The 26976-nt window shown below is 38.6% G+C and overlaps 1 protein-coding gene across 2 annotated transcripts in view; it reads left to right on the forward strand.

Annotated features, from left to right (window-relative positions):
- Positions 1-26976, forward strand: part of ZYG11B (zyg-11 family member B, cell cycle regulator) — a 92539-nt gene that overhangs the window by 54968 nt on the left and 10595 nt on the right. For both annotated transcript variants that reach the window (XM_007077195.2, XM_042997186.1), the window contains exons 8-13: positions 227-277; positions 2727-2888; positions 2994-3041; positions 6947-7144; positions 7278-7330; positions 13496-13593. In XM_007077195.2, the coding sequence (XP_007077257.1) occupies positions 227-277; positions 2727-2888; positions 2994-3041; positions 6947-7144; positions 7278-7330; positions 13496-13593 (610 nt within the window). The remainder of the gene's footprint in view (positions 1-226; positions 278-2726; positions 2889-2993; positions 3042-6946; positions 7145-7277; positions 7331-13495; positions 13594-26976) is intronic.

The raw sequence follows: 26976 nt of genomic DNA on the forward strand, positions 1-26976 counted from the left end.
GCAGCTATTTCCCATTACAGTTACTACTTCCCCCAAAATCTATATGCCAGAAAAGTTAGTACACCTCTTCGCCAGTCTGTTTGTTCAGTCTACATTCAATATTGCAGAACTGCATGTTAATCAAAGATTTTAGTCTGACCTTTAGAGTTTGTTACAGTGAATGTTATTAAACTGACACTAACTAGTGAGTTCTTGGACATTTACTTTGTCATCTGCTTGCTTACAGCTTTCTACAGAACAAACTGCACAGCTTGGTGCTGAACTCTTCATTGTCAGGGTAAGTCTGTTATACCCTCTATGCAGATCATTAGAGAGTTTTCATTTTCATTGTTTTCAGGCAGTGTTGTGTTATCTTCTGGTATTTCATTACTTTTAACTGGATGTATTCACTTATTTTCATAGAGGTAGCTTTATTCCCTAACAGAGGTGGGAAGAGCCCTGAACTAGGAGTCCGATGACCTAGGATCTAACTTGTAAACTCAGTTTGTCAATTTAGACAAATTATGTGAACCATTGGAACCTAAATAAGCCTTAAGATCCTATCTATTTCTAAAATTCTGTTATTTTGTTATTTATGAAGAAAATGTAGACACTGCCATAGGCATAAGATTGTGCTACATGCTTTGGGGGGAAAAGATAATTTAGATAACTGACAAATGATTTTGCTTGCTTACACTCAGTTGAGGAGATGATATAGTGAACAATGAAAAGTTTAAAAGCTTTAAAGAAAATAAATATAAACAGTGTTCTTGGGAAGAGTGGAGGAAAGCAGTCCACTTCAGAGTTTCTTGTTACAATCCTGTCATGATGTATGTGAACAATAATGGTAGATAGAAAAGGCAAATGAAAGACTTCCCCTTTTTAAGATTTTATTTTTAAGTAATCTCTACACCTGACATGGGGCTCAACCCACAACAGTCACATGCTTTACCAGCTGAGCCAGCCGGGCACCCCGAAAGATTCCCTTTTTTTTATGATTTACGAGTTATGTATATAATGAGAAAGTCATTCCTTTGATAAATATGTATAGGATACTTAGCAAATTTCTGCCACGTTACTAGATGAGGGATTCACATCGAATTATATCTATAATGTCTGTTCATAAGAGTAGTCTGTCTATAAGAAGTAGTAGAGAAAATAGTTACGTAGACATGGTTGTAATATAATCTACTAAGTATAATAATAGCAATATGAGTGAAAATAGTAATGTAAAGAGAGGAGAATGCTGTTGATGGTATGATAGAAAGAGTAGGAATTCTGGAGTCAACATATCTGGGTTTATTCCTAATTTTATCACTTACTAGCTGTAGTTTCTATAAACTACCTTATACAGTTATTATGAAGATTAAATGAAAAGGAAATTAAGATTAATTGAAGGGGTGGTGCCTGACCGGCTGTCAATAGAGCATGTGACTCTTATCTTGGGGTCATTAGCTCAAGCCCCACATCGAGCATAGGGCTTACTTTAAAAAAAAATTAAGAAGGAATATATGCTAAGTACTTAGCACAAAATACGATATATGTTAGATAAGTAGAAAAGGATGCTACTTTTACTTAGTTTTTACTATTTTCAGGAATGATATTTTTAGTTTTAAATATGGCTATTTATTGCTATGTATGTGTTTCAGTAATTTTGGCTGGAGGTATAAAGATTTTAAGGAAGTCATCCACTTACATGCTTTGGGGGAAAATTAAGCTTAGTTTAAGCGGAAATTAGTAGCAGTAGTAGTGGTAATCACTAGCTTTTTTTTCTCTTTTTTTGAAGCTCTTAATTATCATCCGCAATTTGCAGATGAGGAATCAAAGAATTAAATTAGCAAACAAGGTTACACAGATGCAAATTATAGTACCACACTCCTAGGCACTATGCTTATTAAGTTACATAATTGCACCTAGATGTTTTTGTTTCTTAAAAAATTTTTCCTGAATTGTATGTAACGTTAAGTAATAGTGTTCGTTAATGTTTTCTTGTATCTGTTTGAGCGGAGCACCCTTCCCCCCCGCCAAATTATTATCTAAAAATGGAGTTATGGGTGCCTTATCTAGGTCTCAAAACATTCACTTTTCAAAGTTAAATTTCTTAGGGTAAGGCTATAGTAGAAATGATTTACAAAGGGAATTTCAAAGCTGTGATGTTATTCAAAGCCAATGTAGATTTTAATTCTCTTACTATTATATGTAATTTGTCCTTTTTTTTTCTTAAGGAAAACTTAGAATTATATAGAATTAGGTCTCCCAGTTCTTATTTTCTCATACTAAGTTGACTATGATCAAATTACTTAATATTTCTCACAATTTCCTTTCCCCAAAAAATGGGTATAACAGTATTACAATATAGGATATAATTCGCTGATGTTTATAATAAATGTTAGTTTCATTTCCCCTTCTCCCCCTCCACTTTTTTTATCCCAGGATCTGAAATGAATATATGCTATGACTGATTGGGTAAGATAGTTTGTCCTAAGCTTTAATCATTTTGCGTTTTATTTTATTTACAGGGTATTAGATTTTAGGGATGATGAGAATAATAAAGGATTTCTGAAGATCCTATATGTTTTTTCTTGTTGAAGGAAAAATCTTATCCAAGAAGCTGGTTGTTGTACTTATAAAAACCTTTCTAGGAAATGTTTTAAGCCACAAGACCAATCCTCATGACTTGTAATTATTACCACCAATTGTAGTAACAGCTTAGTGATAAGAAATTCATTGTATTTTCCTTCTTTCAGCAACTTCTTCAAATAGTGAAGCAGAAAACCAATCAAAATTCAGTGGACACTACTTTGAAGTTTACTTTGAGTGCACTTTGGAACCTCACAGACGAATCTCCAACCACTTGCAGACATTTTATTGAAAACCAAGGGTTAGAACTCTTCATGCGGGTTCTAGAGGTTAGAATGGGAATTTAGCCTATAGTTTTGACATTGATTGATTAAAATATTCATTTATTATATTTGATTCTTTACGTAGTTACAGGTTTTTCTTTCTTTTTACAGTCTTTCCCAACTGAGTCATCCATTCAACAGAAAGTTCTAGGACTTTTGGTAAGATATAAATATTTCCTGCTAAATTCCAAGCTGTAATTAATTATTTTTCTTCTGAGATAATACATTGAAAGTTGTTTCTCTATTTGTAAACACTTAATGACATCAGAAAATATATACAATATAATGAAGTGGCAAAAAAAAGCAGGCCATAAAACAATGTATACATATTAGGATTTTCACCACATTAAAAGGAAAAATATAAATTACATAATTTTCTCTATATTTTTTGGAATAATACAAAGCTTTATAGTGGGCCAATTTTACTTTTATAATCGGGGGGAAAATGTCATTAAAAAATCTCACTAAATTGTAAGTGTTCTCACATGCTATGTTTGGTAATTAATAATTACTACTTAAAAGACTGCTTAACAAATTAGATATTCCAAGGGCACATGGGTGGCTCAGCCAGTTAAGTGTCCCAACTCTTGATTTCAGCTCAGGTCATGATCTCACAGTTTGTGAGTTCGAGCCAGCTTCTGGTGAGCTCAAGCCCTGTTTCCAGTGAGCTCTGAGCCCTGCAGCGGGTGAGCTCAGGCCCTGCAGCAGGTGAACTTGAGTCCTGCTTCAGGCTGCAAGCTGACAGTGTGGAGCCTGCATGGGATTCTCTCTCTCCCTCTCTCTGCCCCTCGTGGGATTCTCTTTTTACCTCTCTCTCTGCCCCTTGTTCACTCATGCTCTCTCTCTCTCTCTCTCAAAAATAAACAAACTAAAAAAAAAAGAGCTTAAATCACACACACAAAAAATTAAAAAAACATAGTGAGCCCTCTAGGATTTGAGATAAAGGTGAAGGATCAAATGTTTTGTTAACTTTAATCACTGCAACATTAGAAACATGCCTGTGTGGTAAAAGCTCTTTTTAGAGCAGATCTGTGCTTTTGAGGAATTAGATCATGGGAGGCATAGATTAGTGAGTAAAATATATATACATCAGTGTTTGTTTTATAGATGCAAGAGTATGAGATACTGAGCAATGAGAGATGGATTTTGGGGAAAGCTAAGGGCTGGCATTTAAAGAAGACCTATCTGTTCACTGTAGCTTCAGGTTAATATAAAGTAGAAAATGTAGGGGCGCCTGGGTGGCTCAGTCGGTTAAGCGTCCGATTTCGGCTCGGGTCACGATCTCGCGGTATGTGAGTTCGAGCCCTGCGTCGGGCTCTGTGCTGACTGCTCAGAGCCTGGAGCCTGTTTCAGATTCTGTGTCTCCCTCTCTCTCTGACCCTCCCCTGTTCATGCTCTGTCTCTCTCTTTCTCAAAAATAAATAAATGTTAAAAAAAATTAAAAAAAAAAAAAGTAGAAAATGTAAAAAGACCTAAATTCCCAGAAATAGGGAAGTATTAAATAAATGAAGGTATTTGATTATTTTATTCAGGGTTCATAGGGATTATTAGATACAGAAGTTGGTTCACATCACCACAAGAGGAAAGGTGGAATTTAAGTATTCCATAAGGCTTTAAGAGAGCTTCCATAGGGCTTTAAAAATGCTTTTTTTAATTTCAAAAAGAATACATGCTTATTATAACTAGTGAAACAGTGCAAAAGTGTATTTGAAAAGCTTAAGACTCTGTCCCCAGACTTCAATCATTTTCATTTCCATGAGGTAATTAATATTAATACAACCTGGTGTGCTTTCTTCCAGATCTTTCTCCATTACTTTGTGTTTGAATTTTTTTTTCAATAACCTATTTTGAAATATTGCATCTAAATTTTTTGTGGTCAGAGAACATACTTTGATGTGAGTCCTTTGGAATTTATTAAGACTTGTGTATGACCCAGAATATGATCTTTGTAAATGTTCCGTGTGTAGTATGGAGCCTGCTTTGGATTCTCTCTCTCTTTCTCTCTTTGCCCTACCCCCTGTGCATGCACACATGGGTCCATGCACTCTCTCTCTCAGTGAATAAAATGTTAAGAAAGAAGAAAAATGAATGGAAATGCCTTTTCATATTTGAATATGTGAGATTAGAGAGGAGCGATGATTAATCATTGATGCTGGTGGAAAAATAGATTATACACATTCATGTAGTGTATAGTTAAACTTGTCTCTTCTACCCTCTTTTTCATAGTTGAAGAAGAAAACTTGTTAGTCATTACAGAGAATACATTTGGACATGATGCCTTTCACTTTCATTTATTATAAAATGACTTAAGCTAAGGAACAAGTAGTCTCTTAACAATCCAAAGTTCAGTGTTTTGGTTCCTAAGAAATGGAATCAACATGTTAGGAAGAAAATTATTGTTTCATAGTAGATCAAATTAAGTTTTAAGAATGAGGATTAATCTTCAGAGCAGTATGTTAAGTTGGATCTTAGATCCTTTAGACCCATAGTCTAAATTGGAAACCCCTCAGTTGTTTCCCATGTGAACAGAGGTCTTCCTTATGTACTGTGTAAGGAAGCCATCACATCCCAAGCCCAGATAAAACGTCTACCTTATATAGGCCAGCAGTCAAACTTTGGCATTCAGTGGAGGTCTAAGGCTGTGAAATTTTTAAGACACAAATTACTATAATGAGGGGTGGCTGGCTGGCTGAGTTGGTAGAGCACGTGACACTTGATATCAGGGTTGTAGGTTCAAGCCCCATGTTAGGTGCAGAGATTACTTAAAAAATCTTAAAAAACGATCACTATATTGCTCAAAGGGATGCTTTTTTGCCTTCATTTTATTTATGCTCTCCACATTATTCAGAACTGTTAATCCCTTTGTCCTTTTGATACACTCACCCCTCTCTGCTTTCTTGATAACCAAACTTTCCTGGTTTTTCTTCAACCTCCGTTACTGTTGCTTCTCAGCTTGGAGTTTCTCCAGACCACACAGATGGTATAAATTTGAACTACAATCTTGCATGAGGATAGCCCCTTATTGAAAATGGCAAGAGAAGACTTTTCCTTTTAGGCCAGATCCCAGATTACAATAGGCCTCTTTTTCATTCACCTGTGTCAGTCTACTCTTTTTCTGAGGTGTGATACTTTGAAAATCCTTGTCTTATATGTGAAGTCTTAGTTCCAGTTTTTAGCCTTACTTTCTGCCTTTGCATGGCTATTAAAACCCAGTGCTCTTGACTCTACAAGTCAGTGATGGCCTGTTACTGCTCTGGTTTGGTTCCCTATTTGCTTTTTATCCCAGCAGGTTACATATTTAAAGGTTGTTGGGTCACCTAGGTGGCTCAGTCAGTTAAGTGTCTGACGCTTGATTTTGGCTCAGCTCATGATCAAGTCTTAGTTCATGGGATCGAGCCCCACATCCAACCTCTGTGCTGGCAGCACAGAGCCTGCTTTAGATTCTCTCTTTCCCTCTCTCTCTGCCCACCGACCCCCTTGTGCTCACATGCTCTCTCAAATAAATAAACATTTTTAAAATAAATATACAAACAAATAAATAAAGGTTGTTAGCTGTTTTCCCACTATCACTTCTAGATATTTTATAGCAGGGGATTTTTTTAGATTATCCACCTCATCATTTTGCCTGAAAAAGGAACTCACTACTGTTTCTGTATTATTTTATTGTTTTGGGAGGAGAGAAAATAAATCACCCATAAACACACTGTGCTAACATAACAAAAGTCTTCACCTTTTATGTATATGCAGATACATGTTTATTTTTTTTAATGTTTATTTATTTTTGAGACAGAGACAGAGAACATGCGTGGGCACAAGTCAGGGAGGGGAGAGAGAAGAAGGCAGATTATCTGAAGCAGGCTCTGCACTGACAGATGAGGGGCTCATACTCACAAACTGTGAGATCATGACGTGAGCCAAAGTCAGACACTTAACCAACTGAGCAACCCAGGTTCCCCTGCAGATATGTGTTTAAATTGTTACAATCTCTGTTCCTTCTTAGAATACAAATGGTCATTTAGCCATTATGCATATTACTTCAATTTTTATATCTTCTTTTCTTCCAGAATAATATAGCTGAAGTGCAAGAATTGCATTCTGAACTAATGTGGAAAGATTTTATAGACCACATCAGTAGCCTCCTGCATAGTGTTGAAGTGGAAGTCAGTTACTTTGCAGCTGGAATTATTGCCCATTTAATATCTAGAGGTGAACAAGCTTGGACATTGAGCCGTAGCCAGAGGAATTCTCTTCTGGATGATCTGGTAAGGTCATTTGGTGTTTTCTAGAAGCATACAAACAAACATTCATTGTAGTTAAGCTATCAGAGTTTCATAATGCAATAATGCAGTGCTAAATAAATATTGTATTCTTTCTTGTGTGTCTTGTGTCTTGCAGCATTCAGCTATTTTGAAATGGCCAACTCCAGAGTGTGAGATGGTAGCATACAGGTAATTAGCAAGATAATTAATATTAAGCCCGTAACCTAGTCATTTCGCTTGCTTGGAGATTATTGCTACCAGGTGTATAATGTATTTTCCCTCAGGCATCTATCTTCTTACTGGTTTTAAAAGGATTGAAGTATTTTCACTTTTTTCTGTTACCTGTCATTCATCATTTCTTCTTTCATTTCACATTTATTGAAGAAAGTGCCAAGGACCTGTTCTATGCTCTTGAAATTCAAAGATGAGTAAGACATGTTGCCTACATTGAAGAGGCAGAGGAGAGAATAGGTGAACTAGAAGATAAAATTATGGAAAAAGAGGAAGCTGAGAAAAAGAGAGAGAAAAAAATCCAGGAGTATGAGGGGAAAATTAGAGAACTAAGTGATGCACTAAAGAGAAATAATCTACGCATAATTGGTATTCCAGAGGAGGAAGAGGGAAGGAAAGGTGCTGAAGGTGTACTTGAAGAAATAGTAGCTGAGAACTTCCCTGATCTGGGGAAGGAAAAAGGCATTGAAATCCAAGAGGCACAGAGAACTCCCTTCAGACGTAACTTGAATCTATCTTCTGCATGACATATCATAGTGAAACTGGCAAAATACAAGGATAAAGAGAAAATTCTGAAAGCAGTTAGGGATAAACGTGCTCTAACATATAAAGGGAGACCGATAAGACTAGTGATGGATCTATCTGCTGAAACTTGGCAGGCCAGAAAGGAATGTCAGGAAATCTTCAATGTGATGAACAGAAAAAATATGCAGCCGAGAATCCTTTATCCAGCAAATCTGTCATTTAGAATAGAAGGAGAGATAAAGGTCTTCCCAAACAAACAAAAGGTGAAGGAATTCATCACCACTAAACCAGCCCTACAAGAGATCCTAAGGGGGATCCTGTGAGACAAAGTACCAGAGACAACGCTACAAGCATGAGACCTACAGACATCACAATGACTCTAAACTCATATCTTTCTATAATAACACTGAATGTAAATGGACTAAAGGCGCCAACCAAAAGACATAGGGTATCAGAATGGATAAAAAAAATAAGACCCATCTATTTGCTGTCTACAAGAAACTCATTTTAGACCTGAGGACACCTTCAGATTGAAAGTGAGGGGATAGGGCGCCTGGGTAGCTCAGTCGGTTAAGCGTCCGACTTCGGCTCGGGTCATGATCTCGCAGTCCGTGAGTTCGAGCCCCGCGTCGGGCTCTGTGCTGACAGCTCGGAGCCTGGAGCCTGCTTCACATTCTGTGTCTCCCTCTCTTTCTGCCCCTTCCCTGCTCATGCTGTGTCTCTCTCTGTCTCAAAAATAAACAAACATTAAGAAACAAAAAAAAAAGAAAGTGAGGGGATGACAAACTATTTATCATGCTACTGGAAGTCAAAAGAGAGCTGGAGTAGCCATACTTATATCAGACAAACTAGACTTTAAATTAAAGGCTGTAACAAGAGATGAAGAAGGGCATTATATAATCATTACAGGGTCTATCCATCAGGAAGAGCTAACAATTATAAATGTCTATGCGCCAAATATGGGAGCCCCCAAATATATAAAACAATTACTCACAAACATAAGCAACCTTATTGATAAGAATGTGGTAATTGCAGGGGACTTTAACACCCCACTTACAGCAATGGATAGATCATCTAGACACATGGTCAATAAAGAAACAAGGGCCCTGAATGATACATTGGATCAGATGGACTTGACAGATATATTTAGAACTCTGCATCCCAAAGCAACAGAATATACTTTCTTCTCGAGTGCACATGGAACATTCTCCAAGATAGATCACATCCTGGGTCACAAAACAGCCCTTCATAAGTATAAAAGAACTGAGATCATACCATGCACACTTTCAGATCACAATGCTATGAAGCTTGAAATCAACCACAAGAAAAAGTCTGGAAAACCTCCAAAAGCATGGAGGTTAAAGAACACCCTACCAAAGAATGAATGGGTCAACCAGGCAATTAGAGAAGAAATTTTAAAATATATGGAAACAAACGAAAATGAAAATAAAACAATCCAAACACTGTGGGATGCAGTGAAGGCAGTCCTGAGAGGAAAATACATTGCAATCCAGGCCTATCTCAAGAAACAAGAAAAATCCCAAATATAAAATCTAACAACACATCTAAAGGAAATAGAAGCAGAACAGCAAAGACAGCCTAAACCCAGCAGAAGAAGAGAAATAATAAAGATCAGAGCAGAAATAAACAATATAGAATCTAAAAAAACTGTAGAGCAGATCAACGAAACCAAGAGTTGTTTTTTTGAAAAAATAAACAAAATTGATAAACCTCTAGCCAGGCTTCTCAAAAAGAAAAGGGAGATGGACCCAAATAGATAAAATCATGAATGAAAATGGAATGATTACAACCAATCCCTCAGAAATACAAGCAATTATCAGGGAATACTATGAAAAACTATATGCCAACAAACTGGACAACCTGGAAGAAATGGACAAATTCCTAAACACCCACACACTTCCAAAACTCAATCAGGAGGAAATAGAAAGCTTGAACAGACCCATAACCAGCAAAGAAATTGAATCAGTTATCAAAAACTTCCCAACAAATAAGAGTCCAGACCAGATGGCTTCCCAGGGGAGTTCTACCAGACATTCAAGGCAGAGATAATACCTATCCTTCTCAAGCTATTCCAAAAAATAGAAAGGGAAGGAAAACTTCCAGACTCATTCTATGAAGCCAGTATTACTTTGATTCCTAAACCAGACAGAGACCCAGTAAAAAAAGAGAACTACAGGCCAGTATCCCTGATGAGTATGGATGCAAAAATTCTCAATAAGATACTAGCAAATCCAATTCAACAGCATATAAAAAGAATTATTCACCATGATCAAGTGGGATTCATTCCTGGGATGCAGGGCTGGTTCAACATTCGCAAATCAATCAACGTGATACATCACATTAATAAAAGAAAAGATAACTATATGATCCTGTCAATCGATGCAGAAAAAGCATTTGACAAAATTCAGCATCCTTTCTTAATAAAAACCCTCGAGAAAGTCGGAATAGAAAGAACATACTTAAACACCATAAAAGCCATTTATGAAAAGCCCACAGCTAACATCATCCTCAATGGGGAAAAACTGAGAGCTTTTTCCCTGAGATCAGGAACACGACAGGGATGTCCACTCTCACCGCTGTTGTTTAACATAGTGTTGGAAGTGCTAGCATCAGCAATCAGACAACCAAAGGAAATCAAAGGCATCAAAATTGGCAAAGATGAAGTTAAGCTTTCACTTTTTGCAGATGACATGATATTATACATGGAAAATCCAATAGACTCCACCAGAAGTCTGCTAGAACTGATACATAAATTTAGCAAAGTTGCAGGATACAAAATCAATGTACAGAAATCAGTTGCATTCTTATACACTAATAACGAAGCAACAGAAAGACAAATAAAGAAACTGATCCCATTCACAATTGCACCAAGAAGCATAAACTACCTAGGCATAAATCTAACCAAAGATATAAAAGATCTGTATGCTGAAAACTATAGAAAGCTTATGAAGGAAATTGAAGAAGATATAAAGAAATGGAAAAACATTCCGTGCTCATGGGTTGGAAGAATAAATATTGTCAAAATGTCAATACTACCCAAAGCTATCTACACATTCAATGCAATCCCAATCAAAATTGTACAGGCATTCTTCTCAAAGCTAGTACAAGCAATCCTAAAACTCCTATGGAACCACAAAAGGCCCTGAATAGCCAAAGTAATTTTGAAGAAGAAGACCAAAGCAGGAGGCATCACAATCCCAGACCTTAGCCTCTACTACAAAGCTATCATCATCAAGACAGCATGGTATCGGCACAAAACAGACACATAGACCAATGGAATAGAATAGAAACCCCAGAACTAGACCCACAAACGTATGGACAACTAATCTTTGACAAAGCAGGGAAGAATATCCAATGGAAAAAAGACAGTCTCTTTAACAAATGGTGCTGGCAGAACTGGACAGCAACATGCAGAAGGTTGAAACTAGACCACTTTCTCACACCATTCACAAAAATAAACTCAAAATGGATAAAGGACCTGAATGTGAAACAGGAAACCATCAAAACCCTGGAGGAGAAAACAGGAAAAGACCTCTCTGACCTCAGCCGTAGCAATTTCTTACTTGACACATCCCCAAAGGCAAGGGAATTAAAAGCAAAAATGAACTATTGGGTCCTCATGAAGATAAAAAGCTTCTGCACTGCAAAGGAAACAATCAACAAAACTAAAAGGCAACCAACGGAATGGGAAAAGATATTTGCAAATGACATATCGGACAAAGGGCTAGTATCCGAAATGTATAAAGAGCTCACCAAACTCCACACCCGAAACACAAATAATCCAGTGAAGAAATGGGCAGAAAACATGAATAGACATTTCTCTAAAGAAGACATCTGATGGCCAACAGGCACAGGAAAAGATGCTCAACGTCGCTCCTCATCAGGGAAATAATCAAAACCACACTCAGATATCACCTCACGCCAGTCAGAGTGGCCAAAATGAACAAATCAGGAGACTATAGATGCTGGAGAGGATGTGGAGAAACAGGAACCCTCTTGCACTGTTGGTGGGAATGCAAACTGGTGCAGTTGCTCTGGAAAACAGTGTGGAGGTTCCTCAAAAAATTAAAAACAGACCTACCCTATGACCTAGCAGTAGCACTGCTAGGAATTTACCCAAAGGGATACAGGAGTGCTGATGCATAGGGACACTTGTACCCCAATGTTTATAGCAGCACTCTCAACAATAGCCAAATTATGGAAAGAACCTAAATGTCCATCAAGTGATGAACGGATAAAGAAATTGTGGTTTATATACACAATGGAGTACTACGTGGCAATGAGAAAGAATGAAATATGGCCCTTTGTAGCAACGTGGATGGAACTGGAGAGTGTTATGCTGAGTGAAATAAGCCATACAGAGAAAGACAGATACCATATGTTTTCACTCTTATGTGGATCCTGAGAAACTTAACAGGAACCCATGGGGGAGGGGAAGGAGAAAAAGAGAGAGAGAGAGAGAGGTTAGAGTGGGAGAGAGCCAAAGCATAAAAGACTCTTAAAAACTGAGAACAAACTGAGGGCTGATGGGGGGTGGGAGATGGGTATTGAAGAGGGCATCTTTTGGGATGAGCATTGGGTGTTGTATGGAAACCAATTTGACAATAAATTTCATATATTTTAAAAAAAAAGATGAATCCAATAAGCTAATCTGGAAAAAAAAAAAAAAAAAAAAGACCTGTTGCCTACAGACAAGAACCTTACAGCCTAGTGAGGGACACCAAATGTGAATCAGACATAATTCACTATTAAGCTAGTTATATACATAGGATGCTATGAAATTAAAGATGACAGTACTTAAATGCAATGGAAAATGGTAAAAAGCCTCCAGAGGAAATAAATTATGAGCTGAATTTTGAGAGATAACTAAGTAGGGGCAGAAGATTTTAGGAAGAAGAGATAATGTCTTAATGCAAAGAGGTCCAGGACAAGATGACACACTGAAAGAACTGGAAGTAGCACCAGGTTAGTTTGGGAAGCAGTTTGTGATAATTTCTTAAAGCGCATATTGGATGCCTCACTGTTTATGACAGGTGACTTCAGAGCTAAATTACTAATTTCCTGAAAGACTCCATATTGCCATATAAATAACATTATTGCATCTTATTTTTGTTCTCTACTTCACAAATGCTGACAGTGCCAACATTTTTGATTCCCCCAACTTATGTTCTATCTATTTTGGAGCAGAAGGCAGAGGACTGGTAGAAATTAAAAGGCTGGTATTCACTTTCGTGGTGTTCTACCAGATAGTTGCCAATTAACTCCTCCTTTTCTCAGTTTCCAAAACAAGGTCTGTTATTCTTAAATATTTATCTTTAATACCAAAAGAGTATTTCCAAAAAAATATTTCTGCCAGTACCTTGTTCTGATCACCTTCCAACTTTTGTACCAAAACTTTATATGAATATGATCCTTTCTCAAGTGTCTCAAGACAAGGAAAAAATGCTCTATAATTCATTTATATTAGTTTAAAAATAGTTGGATGAAATTTCTAGTATGAAAAGCTCAGGAATGATTGCTTTAGAAATGACACTAAGTATAGGATGTAACTTTATTTTTTTTCTTTTGAAACTTTAGGTCCTTTAATCCATTTTTCCCTTTACTTGGCTGTTTCACAACACCAGGAGTCCAGCTATGGGCAGTTTGGGCCATGCAACATGTCTGCAGCAAGAATCGTATGTACCAAAAAGAGAACTATGTTTTTCTTTTTCAAGTGATATTCTCCTTAACACAAGAAAGCCATTTCTAAATGGTATATTTAAAAAAAAAATTTTTTTTATATTTATTTCTTTTTGAGAGACAGAGACAGAGCACAAGTAGGGGAGGGGCAGAGAGAGAGGGAGACACAGAATCGAAGCAGGCTGCAGGCTCCGAGCTGTCAGCACAGAGGCCAACGTGGGGCTCGAACTCACAAATCGCGAGATCGTGACCTGAGCCGAAGTCGGACGCCTAGCCGACTGAGCCACCCAGGCGCCCCTTTAAATGGTATATTGAAGTGATTTTTTTTTTTAAGGACACAGATTTTAAAAGACACAATATAAGAACCTTTAGGGATGCCTGGCTGGCTCAGTTGGTAGAGCATGCAACTTTTGATCTCAGGATCATGAGTTCAAGCCCCACCCACACTGGGTGCAGAGATTACTTAAGAGAGAATCTTAGGTTATAAACTAAATTTATTCTTTCAGAATTATCTCAGTAATACTAGATACTGAATGACAGTGATGAATGAGACACTGTTCTGACGTCATGGAGTATAAAAATTAGGTTCCTACATGGGGTGCCTGGGCGGCTCAGTTGGCTAAATGTCTGACACTTGACCTCAGCTCAAGTCATGATCTCAGGTTGTGAGTTCAAGCCCCGTGCTGGACCTTAAAAAAAAAAAAAAAAGGAGCCTATAGTGAGTCCATTTGCTAATCAAAAGTTTTAAGGTAATCCAGTGATTATGGTACATTTCAGTGCCCAGCCCTCATCCACATAAAACTTCATTGTTTAAGACATTGCTGTCTGCATTCATGGTCTCTGGAGAAGCAAGAATTTGGATCAGATTCCATATTATTCTTTTTTGAGGGTTATGATACAACTCTTTGTTGGTTATTTATTAATAAAATTCATTCCATTAAATGATTTGAAACACTGCAGAAAAAACATTTTAATAGTAGAAACATTTTAATAGAGTATAAATTAAAATATTTGAAATTAGGGGTACCTGGGTGACTCAGTCGATTGTGTCTGACTTCGGCTCAGGTCATGATCCTGGGGTTTGTGGATTTGAGCCCCACATCGGGCTCTGTGCTGAGAGCTCAGAGCCTGGAGCCTGCTTCAGATCTGTGTCTCCCTCTCTTTCTGTTCCTCCCCCACTCACGCTCTGTCTCTCTCTCTCTCAAAAATAAATACACATTAAAAACATTTTTTTTTTAGTATTTAAAATTAGAGATCAGGACCAAGGAAAAATAATTGGAAAAGAAATTAAAGGTTATAGGGAAAATAGTAGATTATAAATATATAGACCATACATGGTGATTCAGGTTCTTTTTGTGGCTGGGCTGCAAATAATCAGCTATATAGTTCTCTTTACATATAAAGAGGAAATACCATTCCATATCCTTACAGGGAAGTAAAGCTTTTCTGGGCAATTAACTACAAATTAAAATTTTTTTTACAGAACTTCAATAGGGATGATATTATAAATGGACTCATACAGGTAGTGTGAGAGTTGTTTTTAACAATAGTGATGTAGTAAATAGCATTAACATCTTACAAGATACCTTCTTATTCTTTGATGAAAACTCAGTGCATAACACAAAAAGGCAATTCAGTGAAAGCTCTTTTATGTGAGATACACAGAGGACAGGGGTTTAGGGAATAGAGAAAATTGCCTTGTACCCAGCTAAACTTCTACCTGGGAGCTTTTCTTTTTTTTTCTTATTTTTTGTGTTAAATTTTTTTTTTTTTAACATTTTATTTATTTTTGAGACAGAGAGAGACAGAGCATGAACGGGGGAGGGTCAGAGAGAGGGAGACACAGAATCTGAAACAGGCTCCGGGCTCTGAGCTGTCAGCACAGGGCCCGATGCGGGACTTGAACTCACTAACCGTGAGATCATGACCTGAGCCGAAGTCGGCCGCTTAACCGACTGAGCCACCCAGGTGCCCCTACCTGGGAACTTTTCTGACCCCTCCTACTATATTCCCCAGTTCATTCATAGACACTTCCTCTGGGGTGCCTGGGTGGTTCAGTCAGTTAAGCTTCTAACTCCTGGTTTTCACTCAGGTCATGATTTCATGATTTGTGAGTTTGAGCCCCACATCAGGCTCTGTGCTGATGATGAGGAGCCTGCTTGGGATTTTCTCTCTCCCTCTCTCTTTGCCCCGCTCACACTGTCTCCCCCTCTCTCTCTCAAAATAAATAAGCTTAAAAAAATTGAGACTGCCTCAATAGCTATATTAAACTGCCTCTGATCCAAAAATTTCCTCCTTTTATTGTCCTTACAGGTTCTGAGAACTCCCTAGTTTCTTAACAGCCTATCACATAAGTATTTATTTTTGTTATTACTTATAAGTGTTGATGTTCTTTTAAGTTTATTCTGTGGATGATCACCCTGAAAAATTTATTCCAAAATGCACTGTAGGGGTGCCTGTCTGGCTCAGTCAGTAGACCATGTGACTCTTGATCTTGGGGTTGTGAGTTCGAGCCCCCTGTTGAATGTAGAGATTATTTTAAAAAAATGAAAATAAACAAAATGCACTGTAATTGGGGAATGTTAGAATATTTATCTCCAACTCAAGTAGTTTAGGTTTCTATATTCCTGCTTCCCTGGCTTATTTTGTTTATATTTAAATGGAATTGACTTCTCAGTTTGCATTAAAAGTTCTAATGCTGCTTACAGCTTTTAATAATTAAGAGATAGTATAGCATAGTAGCAAAAGCACACAGGAATCTACCTGGATTCAAATCACGTTCCAGCACTTATGTATGACATCTTGAAGAAATCAGTAAGCCCGGGGCTGCAGTTTCACATTTGTTAAATGGGAATAATAATAGTACCTATATCACACATTATAATGAGTATTTTCCCGTATTTTAGAAAGTTTTTGACAACATGATTTTTAGTAATCACATAATCTTTATTGTATGGTATATTAGTTTCCTAGTACTACCATAACAAAGTACCACATGTGGGTGACTTAAAACAACAGGAATGTTTGTCTTTCCGTTCTGGAGGCTTTAAGTCTAAAATCAAGGTGTCTTTAGGGCCATACTTTCTGGGACAGCTCTAGGGAAGAGTTCTTCCTTGCTTCTTCTAGCTTCTGGTGTGTGCTACCAATCCTTAGCATTCCTTGGCTTTACACGCATCACTCCTGTCCGATGACCATCTTGTCCACATGTCTTCACATTGTTTTCTGTGTATATGTTTCTGTGTCCAAATCTCCCCTTTTCATAAAAGAACATCAGTCATAATGGATTAAGGTCCACTCTTATGACTTCATCTTAACTAATTATATTAGCAACAACTCGATTTCCAAATAAAGTCACATTCTGAAGTACTGGAGATTAGGACTTTAACCTGTCTTTTTGGGGGACATAACCCTTAATACATTCCTCTATACTTAATAAATGAACTTAGCAGTAATTCATATAGCCACTTCCCTATTGATCAACATTTAAGTAGTCTACCTTTTAATTTTAAAATTATATCCAAGCACTTGTTTGAGAGATATTCATCAGACCGTTATTTATAATAGCAATTAAGTCTAAATAACCTAGAGGTCCAGCAATAGATAAATGTGAAGTAATGTTGAAATACCCAGACAGTGGTATATTTGTATGTTATTAGTAAAGAAGACATGATAGAAAATTATATAAGCAGAAATTTATACTCTGGGGGCCATGACAGAGTAACTTGTACCAGACTAGCCCTCTAACCATTAATACTAGAAAACACAGGATGGGAAAGATTTGGAACAAGTCTTTCTAGACAGTAGGCAAAAGGCAGCAAAGATTCCCATCCCTGAAAGAGAACCAAGTACAGCACAGCAATTTCATTGACCTGAGGAGATAAGTTTGGTGAGATTGAGGTATCGGACAAAATGTATGGAATTTATAAGGCAGAGTAATGCAGAGGTGAAAGCTACATCTAGAAGAGACTCCAGAAATCTTAAAGGTTTCTTGAGTTTTTGTCTGGTTAGTGAGCTGTGAATGTCTAGGATGAGACTCCTTGAAGTCTGAGAAAGAACAAATACCAAGGAGTGGCTAACTGAACAACACTTGGAGCTCACACAGGGTTTGGAAATACTAGACTTCCTAACACTGGAAAGAACTTAACACCCAGGGCATTCAGTACAGATGCTAGAAGAGATTAAACTAGCCCTAAAATAAAGGCTTCTCTAGGGTAACACTAACACAGCTTAAAAACAAGTTTGAAATGGTTAAGTTGCTCTGAAAATAAATTAACTTTCTGCCGGAGAAAAACTAAGCACTCTTTTAAAAAAAGAACAAAATCAGGGCACCTGGGTGGCTCAGTTGGTTGAGCATCCGACTTCGGCTCAGGTCATGATCTCGCAGTCCGCGAGTTCAAGCCCCGCGTCGGGCTCTGTGCTGACAGCTCAGAGCCTGGAGCCTGCTTCAGATTCTGTGTCTCCCTTTCTCTCTGACCCTCCCCCGTTCATGCTCTGTCTCTCTCTGTCTCAGAAATAAATAAAACGTTAAAAAAAAAAATTTTTTTTTAATTAAAAAAAAAAAAAAAGAACAAAATCTAGCCTAACTCAACAACATGTTTAGTATCTGATAAAAATTGCTAGATGAGGGAAGAAGCAGGAAAATGTGACCCATAACCAGAAGAAAAATCAGACACTTGAAATAGACCCAGAAGTGATGGTGATAATGCAAATACCAGAAAAGTAACTTCAAAAAAATTTTTATAGATATGATCCAAGATTTTAAAGAAAACATGAATATTAATAGAAGAAAAAATATAAAAAGTAAATAAAATAGAAATACTATAGCTAAAACTTTAAATATTTGACATGAAAAATATCTGGATGGGGTCCCTGGGTGGCTCAGTCAGTTAAGCATCTGACTTCAACTCAAGTCATGATCTCACAGCTTGTGGGTTTGAGCCCAGCATTGGGCTCTGGCAGATAGCTCAGAGCCTGGAGCTGCTTCAGATTCTGTGTTTCTCTCTCTCTGCCTCTCCCCTGCTCGCGCTGTTTCTCTCTCTCTTAAAAGTAAATAAACATTAAGGGAAACAAAAATAGTGTAAAAACAGGGAGTGGGACAAAACAGAAGAGACTCATAAATGTGGGGAACAAACTGAGGGTTACTGGAGAACTTGTGGGAGGGGAGATGGGCAAAATGGGTAAGGGACACTAAGGAATCTACTCCTGAAGTCATTGTTGCACTATATGCTAACTAATTTGGATGTAAATTATTTTTTAAAAAATTAAATTAAAATTAAAGAAAAAAATAAACATTAAAAAAGGTTCTAAAAATGAAAAAATATATATCTGAATGAACTTAATAGTAGATAACAGAAGAAAAGATCAGCAAAATTAAATGCATAGCAGTAGAAACTATCTAAACTGAAGCTTAGAGAGAAATAAAGCTTGGGGGGGCGGTGGGTATGTGGGGTGGGAAGAAAACCAGAATTATCCTGAAATCAGTACCAGACAAAGACCTTGTAAGAAAAGAAAATTACTGAACAATATCTCTCATGAATGTAGATGAGGAAATTCTTAATTTTCTAACAAATGGAACCCAACAGTGTATAAAAAGGACCAGGAAGGTTATTCCAAGAATGCAAGGTTGGTTTACATTTGAAAATCAGTGTGTTCCTTTCTATTACCAGAAGAGGAAAGAAAAGCAATCTGGGGCACCTGAGTGGCTCAGTCAGTTGAACGTCTGACTTCAGATCAGGTCATGATCTCACGGTTCATGGGCTTGAGCCCCACGTTAGGCTTTGTGCTGACAGCACGGAGCCTGCTTCAGATTCTGTCTCTCTCTCTCTCTCTCTCTCTCTCTCTCTCTCTGCCCCTTTCCTGCTCGCGCACTCTCTCGCTCTCAAAAATAAACATTAAAAAAAAACCAAAAAATGAAAAGCAGAAAATAGATGCAGAAAAAGAATTGACAAAATCCACTACACAGTCCTGATAAAGGATGTCTAAGGAAATCCTATAGCTAACATCAAAATTAATAGTGAAAAATTAAATGTGAATGTTGCCCTACCAAGATCAGGAACAAGAGGGTGTCCAGTCTCACCATATTGAACATTGTAATGGAGGATTTGTCCAGTGTGATCAGGAAAGAAACAAAAGACATCCAGAGTGGAAAGAATGAGGTAACAGATGACCTGATTATCTCTGTAGAAAAATCCCATGAAATCTGCAAAAGGGCAGCTAGTTCTAATTGAGTTTAGCAAGGTTCCAGGATACACGATATACATAATAATCAGTTGCATTTTTGTATACCAACAACAACCAATATAAATGGAAAAATGACATTTACAATTGTGTCAAAAACTATGAAATACTTAGGGATGGGTGTATCTGACCAAAATGTATAGACCTGTACACAGAAAAACAAAGCACTGCTGAGAGACATTGAAGAAGGCCTAGCTAAATGGAGAGATCTACCATATTCATGAGTTGAAAGACTTAATAATGTTAAAATGACAATTCTCCCCAAGTCTGTTGTAGATTTATACAGCCCCAGTCAAAATCCCAGCAGGCTTTTGAAGAGAAATTGACAGACTGATTCTAAAATTCATACAGAAGTGCAAAGAATATTAAAATAACTTAGGAAAATGAAGAACAAAATTGGAGCACTTCCACTACCTGACTTCCAGCTATTCTATAAGCTACAGTAATCAAGACAGTGTTTTGTGGCTCCAGTGTGTGTTTTCTCCACAACTCACCAGGCAATTCTCCCATTCTCAGCAACACTGACTAGATGTCCTACAAATTTAGTTTAATTCTGACACTATTAAACTGGAGATGACATCAGATCCTACAGTCCCATAAGACTACTGCCCTACTTCAGATGCCAGTCCCAAGTCTAGGTTTTTACCTGTGCTTCTGACTGGTTATAAAGATTAGAGGTTCCTATAAGCCCCTCTTCTGTTTGATTAATTTGCTAGAGCAGCTCATAGAACTCAGGGAAACATTTAGTGACATTTACCAGTTTATTATAAAGGATATTATAAAGGATACTGATGAACAGCCAGATTAAGAGGTACATAGGGTGGGGCCCAGAAGTATCCTGAGTACAGGAGCTTCTGTCCCCACAGAACTTGGGGTGCACCGTCCTTCAGGGCATGTGGATGCATTCACCAACGTGGAAGCTCCTCATATCTTCTTGTTCAGGAGTTTTTATAGAGCTTAATCTGCACCTTCCTCACTTACCCTTTCTAGAAGTCCAAAGATGGGGCTGAAAGGTCCAACCCTCTAATCATTTGGTCTTTCTGTTCACCAGCTTCATCCTGAGGCTGTCTAAGGACTCTGCTCTGTCACCTTATTAGCATGTTCTCAAAAGGGACTCCTGATAAATGACAAGATACTCCTATTGGGAAATTCCAAGGATTTGAGGAGCTCTGCCAGGAACCTGGGACAGAGACCAAATAATTTCTAATTCTACCACGAGCCACCCCAATCTTTGACCGCAGATCCTTTATAACAAAAAGATCATAACAGTTAACAGATACTGGCACATCAGGAGAGTCCTATTCAGTCATTAGTAATCATATCATATGAAAATGTCTGCCAGGGCAAGGCCACTCAGATTTGCAGGCTTCCATTAGATCTTGTAAAGTTTCAAAAGCAGAAGTGGTCTTAAGGTGAAGCCATATATTGCTCTCAGGCAGCTGGTACAACTGAGCTAAGAGATATCTCTTGCTCTGAGCTTCTTTAGCGGTGTTAGTGTTCTCTTGGATTTCACTCATGACATGACCCATTTGTTCATTTCTGTACCCTTAGCTACTATTTTTCTTTCTCTTCATTTATACCAAACTTTTCTACCTCTGGAAGGGACATTATTAGTTTTGGCCACTGTGCTGATCTGGATTGCAGGCAGTAATACTAGATTAGCACCTGTCTCCCACTGAGTCAACTCTCATTCAGAGAGGGTAAGATTACATAGGTACAGAACTAGTGGGCTGTATTTACTTCCGGGCAGTATAATTGCATTCACTTTTAATCCCAATTCTGTCAGATGGAACATCTCCTCTCCATTAGGCTCTGGGGAATTCTGACAAAAATATTTTATTATTATTTACTCTTTTAGGGAGAGAGTGTATGAGAGGAGCAGAGAGGGGGAGAGAGGGAGAATCCCAAGCAGGCTCCATGCTCAGTACAGAGCCCAACTCGGAGCTTGATCCCACAACCCTAGGATCATGACCTGAGCCTAAATCAAGAGTAAGACACTCAACTGACTGAGCCACCCAGGCACCACAAAAACATTTTAAAGTACAGTTACAATTTCTTACTTAGGAATCATCCCTGCTTCCAACATGTGTAGTTGCAGCCCTGATCTGTGACCACTGCATCAGGTTGGGAATTTTTAATTTTTTTTTTTTAGTTCATTTTATTTTGAGAGAAAGAGAGAGCAAGCGTGCATGTGCGCAGAAGTGGGGAGGGGAAAAGAGGGAGGCAGAGAGAGAGAATCTTAAGCAGGCTTTTAACTGTCAGTGCAGAGCCTGATGCAGGGCTCGAACTTAACAAACCTCAAGATTATCACCTGAGCTTAAGTTGGATGCTTAAGTGACTGAGCCACTCAGGTACCCCTTGGGAATTTTTTTTTTTAATGCTTGTTTATTTTGAGAGAGAGAGCACAAGCAGGGAAGGGGCAGAGAGAGGGGAAGAGAGGATTCGAAGTGGGCTCCGTGTTGAGAGCAGAGAGCCCGATGCAGGGCTCAACTCAAGAACCATGAGATCATGACCTGAGCCAAAGTCAGATGCTTAACGAACTGAGCCACCCAGAAGCCCCTGGTTGGGAATTTTTTTTTTTTTTTTTTTTTTTTTTTTTTTTTTTTTTAAGTTTAATTGGAGCTCCTGGGTGGCTCAGTCAGTTAAGTGCCAGACTTCAGCTCGGGTCATGATCTCATGTTTCATGGGTTCGAGCCCTGAGTCTGGCTCTGTGCTGACAGCTCAGATACTGGAGCCTGCTTCAGATCCTGTGTCTCCCTTTCCCTCTGCCCCCCGCCCCAACTCTGCTCGCTCTCTCTCTCTCTTTCAAAAATAAACATTAAAAACATTTTTTTTAAGTTTAATTGATACAGGGAAGAAGAAGAAGAAGGGGGAAAAAAAAGTATAGTCATTTTACCAGTATCCTCCCTTGGCAAGAATTACATAGCCATACCAGCATCCTTTCCCATTCCCTCTTCTCTGGATCCACCAGAAAAACAGAAGAATATCTAGTGGGGACACTCTTTTTAGCCCCACTCATATTGAGCATGAGCATACTCTCACAAAGGCATGGAATCTAGCTCTTCAGACCTGTTTCTCACCTCTACCCCACCCCGTTTTTATTTTTTATTTTTATTTTTAATTTTTATTTTTAACATTTATTTATTTTTGAGACAGAGAGAGACAGAGCATGAACAGGGGAGGGGCAGAGAGAGAGGGAGACACAGAATCTGAAACGGGCTTCAGGCTCTGAGCTGTCAGCACAGAGCCCAATGCGGGGCTCGAACTCATGGACTGTGAGATCATGACCTGAGCCGAAGTCAGACGCTTAACCGACTGAGCCACCCGGGCGCCCCCCACCCCCTTTTTAAAACAACCAATATATGAATTGCCCATTCCAATTCTTTGAAACTGTTACCCTGAGGAAGATCTCTCTCTGCCCATTGTTGGACATTGGAAGGGAGGAAAAAGTGTTACTCAGCTCTGCCAATTTGTGCCTCAGAGGTTGCAGGAAGAATGTCTAGATTCAGCCTCTGTCTGCATTGCTGCAGTACCCCAGATCCACTCATTTCATGAACCCAGGTGGCTACCTCGAGGGAGCAGATGGGCCTGAAAATTAAACTGATGAAGACAGATTTACAGAAGAAAAGCATACAAATTTTATTAAAACTTCAAAGTTTTATATGTGGGAATCTTCAAACAAGAATGAAGCCCTGAAGTGACCAGAGCAGGAAGCTTTTATACCTTTTAGGTAAAGAAACAAATTTGTGAAAAATTGACAAGACAAAGATGTTTTGGCTAGGGGTAGTAAATGGTGAAGAAGTGGCTAGGAAAATAAGAGTTAGTTAAATACAGTTTGTTTGTACAGATTCCTCAGCCCCCAATTCCAGGTCTCTGGTGATAAAATATCTTCCTTCTTCCTGGTACAAGGAGGGTACCTTTCACATGGGCGTTTTATGACCTATTTCAGGGAAGAAGGGTGAGGGAGGGAAGTCAGAGTAATCTTCCTGCTTCTGCTGTTTTCTCAAACAACTTTAGCTTAGGATAGTCAATATGCCAAGAAGCCATGTTTTAGGGCAATGTGTCCTGAACTCCATCAACATTATACACTGTAAAGTATGTTCCTTGATCAGAAGAAATGACAGTCGGCTGTCCAAATTGTTTCAATGTCTTATGTTTTGGTTGCTCTATAGCATTCTAAGCATTCATATCTATCACTGTCTGAGCAAAGCCCAGTCCAGAGTCAGTATCTACTTCTGTCAAGACCCATCTGTATCTCCCCAGGACTACCAGTGCTAGTCTGACTTGCTAGCTATGATCAGGGCCTTTCCCCCCAGGGAATTTGCCACATAGCCATCTACAGTGTCTGTCTCCTTTGCTGGCAGGCTGAACCGTTCTTGCTGGCAATTTGTGCCTCAGAGATTGCCATATGTCTACATTCAGCCCATATCTGCATTGCTGTAGTATCTCCATATCCACTTATTTCATGGACCCATGTGGCCACCCCAGGCCACCCCAGGCAAGTTCTTCTGCTGGTCTATTCCAGTTATCTTCTGAACCTACAAGGAGTTCTAATGGGCGTAGAAATGTCCTACTAGAATGCACTCTTCAGATTCCCACAGTGATTTCCATAGGGCCATGTCTCATATGAGCACCCCTTCAATTCTGTTCCTATTGCCCTTGTGCCCATCCGTATGCTCAGGCCATTGACCACTGCCCTCAAGTCATTAAAAACCCAACAAGAGCCTTTTATCACTTTTCAATTCTTTAATCACTGCTGGGAAAACAGCATGCAGTTCAGCTCACAGAGCTCATTTGCTTTTACCTTTTTTAGTCAGAGTGCTGGCCTTTCAAACAGGATGTTGTCTGTTCACCTTGGAACTACTGTCCACAAACCAAGCAACTCTTTGTCGGCTAGTGGACAGCTGTTTACAAGGTACTGTCCAAGTGATGATAGAATGTAGCAGCTCCTTGTGCAGTTTCAAAGTGGGTCCTAGGGAGAAAGAGTCTTCCTGCCCATGATTATACCCTCCTTGCATTCCCCAGGTTAGCATTATCCTGTATAAACAATTTCCATTTCACTAGGGAACTCTCCTAGCACTGCCATCCCCATTAGAGTGTTTCTCTGACATCACCCAGAACACCATGCATATTTCAGGTTTTAAGATCATTTTTTAATCCTTCTGTCATAAGGTAGCTTCAATTAATGTCAGAGAGCAAGGTAGTAAATGCCTCTTGGTTGGAAATTCTCTAGTCCAATGCCCCAGTCTGTTCTTCACATAAGTAAGGCACAGAGAATTTGTCCCTGCCAGCACTTCGGCCTATATTCTACACTGCACAGGCTTAAGAAACCTTCTGGCACCCATTTAGCATGTCTACTTAACATTGCTTGAAGAGTAGATTTACATGCTTTCTGTTTTACAATGTTAGGTAGGAGTAACATTTCCTAGTCAAATAAAATGTCCATCCTTATAATACAGTCAAGTAAAAGAAATACAGTCACTTTACATAAAGCCTACTCAACCATACCAGTTGTCCTACAAACTTTTAGTTTAATTCTATTACATTCCTGACTGTAGCCTTCATTAGGACTTCATCCACAGATTTTGACTATATTACTAGGTAGGTGAAGTGTTCCCTAGCCAGACATAATGCTCATTCCCATAAGACATTCAGGTAAAGGAAACACAGCTTCTTTACGTAAAACCTGTTTAAACATTCCACCTTTCATAATTCCATCAACCCATACATTAAAAAAATTGTTTAATTTTTTTTTTTTTTTTGAGAGAGAGAGCGAGAGAGCGAAAGAGTGTGAGTGGGGGAGAGGCAGAGAGAAAGGGAGACACAGAATCTGAAGCAGGCTCCAGGCTCAGAGCCCAATGTGGGGCTCGAACCCACACACTGTGAGATTATGACTTGAACTGAAGTCAGCCGCTTAACTGAGCCACGCAGGTGCCCCTCAACCCACACATTTTTATTTTCTCTCGATCTAATTATAAGCCCACATTAAGGCTTCACCAGTGGATTTTGGTAACTTTTCCATTCCCTGACCAATTTACCCAGTCTTACCTGAAAGGCTTTGAGTCCCCAGTGAGGGGTCATGCCAAGGAATCCTGGCCCTTTTATCTTGATTAATCTGCCTAACCACTGCCACAAGCAGTTGCTGGTAAGGTTTAGATCCATCTCTAAATTCTGTTGGCAACTTTTACCTTTAGTAACTGATTGCAGCTCAGCTGCTACTCCATATCATGGTGAATACCTGGCTACTCTGGAATCAGAGGTTTTTCATCCCTCTTTCATCTTTTCTCTTCCCAAACCACATATTTTTATGAGCCACAGCCATTATAGCAAATCCCATTTCTTTTTTCCTTTTTTTTTTCTTTTTTTTTATTCTGAGGGAGAGAAAGAGCACATGCGAGATGGGAGAGGCAGAGAAAGGGAGAGAGAAAATTCCAAGCAGGCTCTGCATAGATGGTGCCGAACCCAATGCAGGGTTCGAACTCATGAAGAGCAAGATCATGACGTGAGCCAAAAGAGTCAGATACCTTAACCAACTAGGCCACCCAGGCACCCCTCAAACCCCACTTCTGACATCAATTCTAACACGTGTTTTTTTCCACACTCCACCAAGCAGTTTTCCAGTTCTCAGCAGACAGCATCTGTGCATACTACAAATTGAATTCAATTCTGACATTTACCTGGAGACAGTGTCAGATCCCATAGGTTAAGGGTTAGTCCCACAAGACTGCCTTCACTTCAGACACCAGTTGCAAGTCCAGGCATAGAAATAGGCAAAGGTTCAGTGGACCAGAATAGAGAATACAAAAATAGGCCTAGACATATATGGTTGATTAATTTTTGACGTAAGTTTAAAGTGCATTCAATAAAGAAATGATAATCTTTTCAACAAACGGTGCTACAACAAATCCAGCTACAACCGCTGGATCTCTGGATGCAAAAAAAAGTGAGGGGTGCTTGGCTGGCTCAATTGGAAGAGCAACTATTGATCTTGGAGTTGTGAGTTTGAGCAGCCCCACATTGGATGTAGAGATTACTACAAAAAATAAAAAATAAATTAAAAACTACTTTAAAAAAAGCCCCACTTTAGGCATGGAGCCTACTTTAGGAAAAAAAAAAAAAGTGAGCTTATTCTACCTTGGACT

This window comes from Panthera tigris, chromosome C1 (assembly GCF_018350195.1).
Source record: "Panthera tigris isolate Pti1 chromosome C1, P.tigris_Pti1_mat1.1, whole genome shotgun sequence".
Lineage (NCBI taxonomy): Eukaryota > Metazoa > Chordata > Mammalia > Carnivora > Felidae > Panthera > Panthera tigris.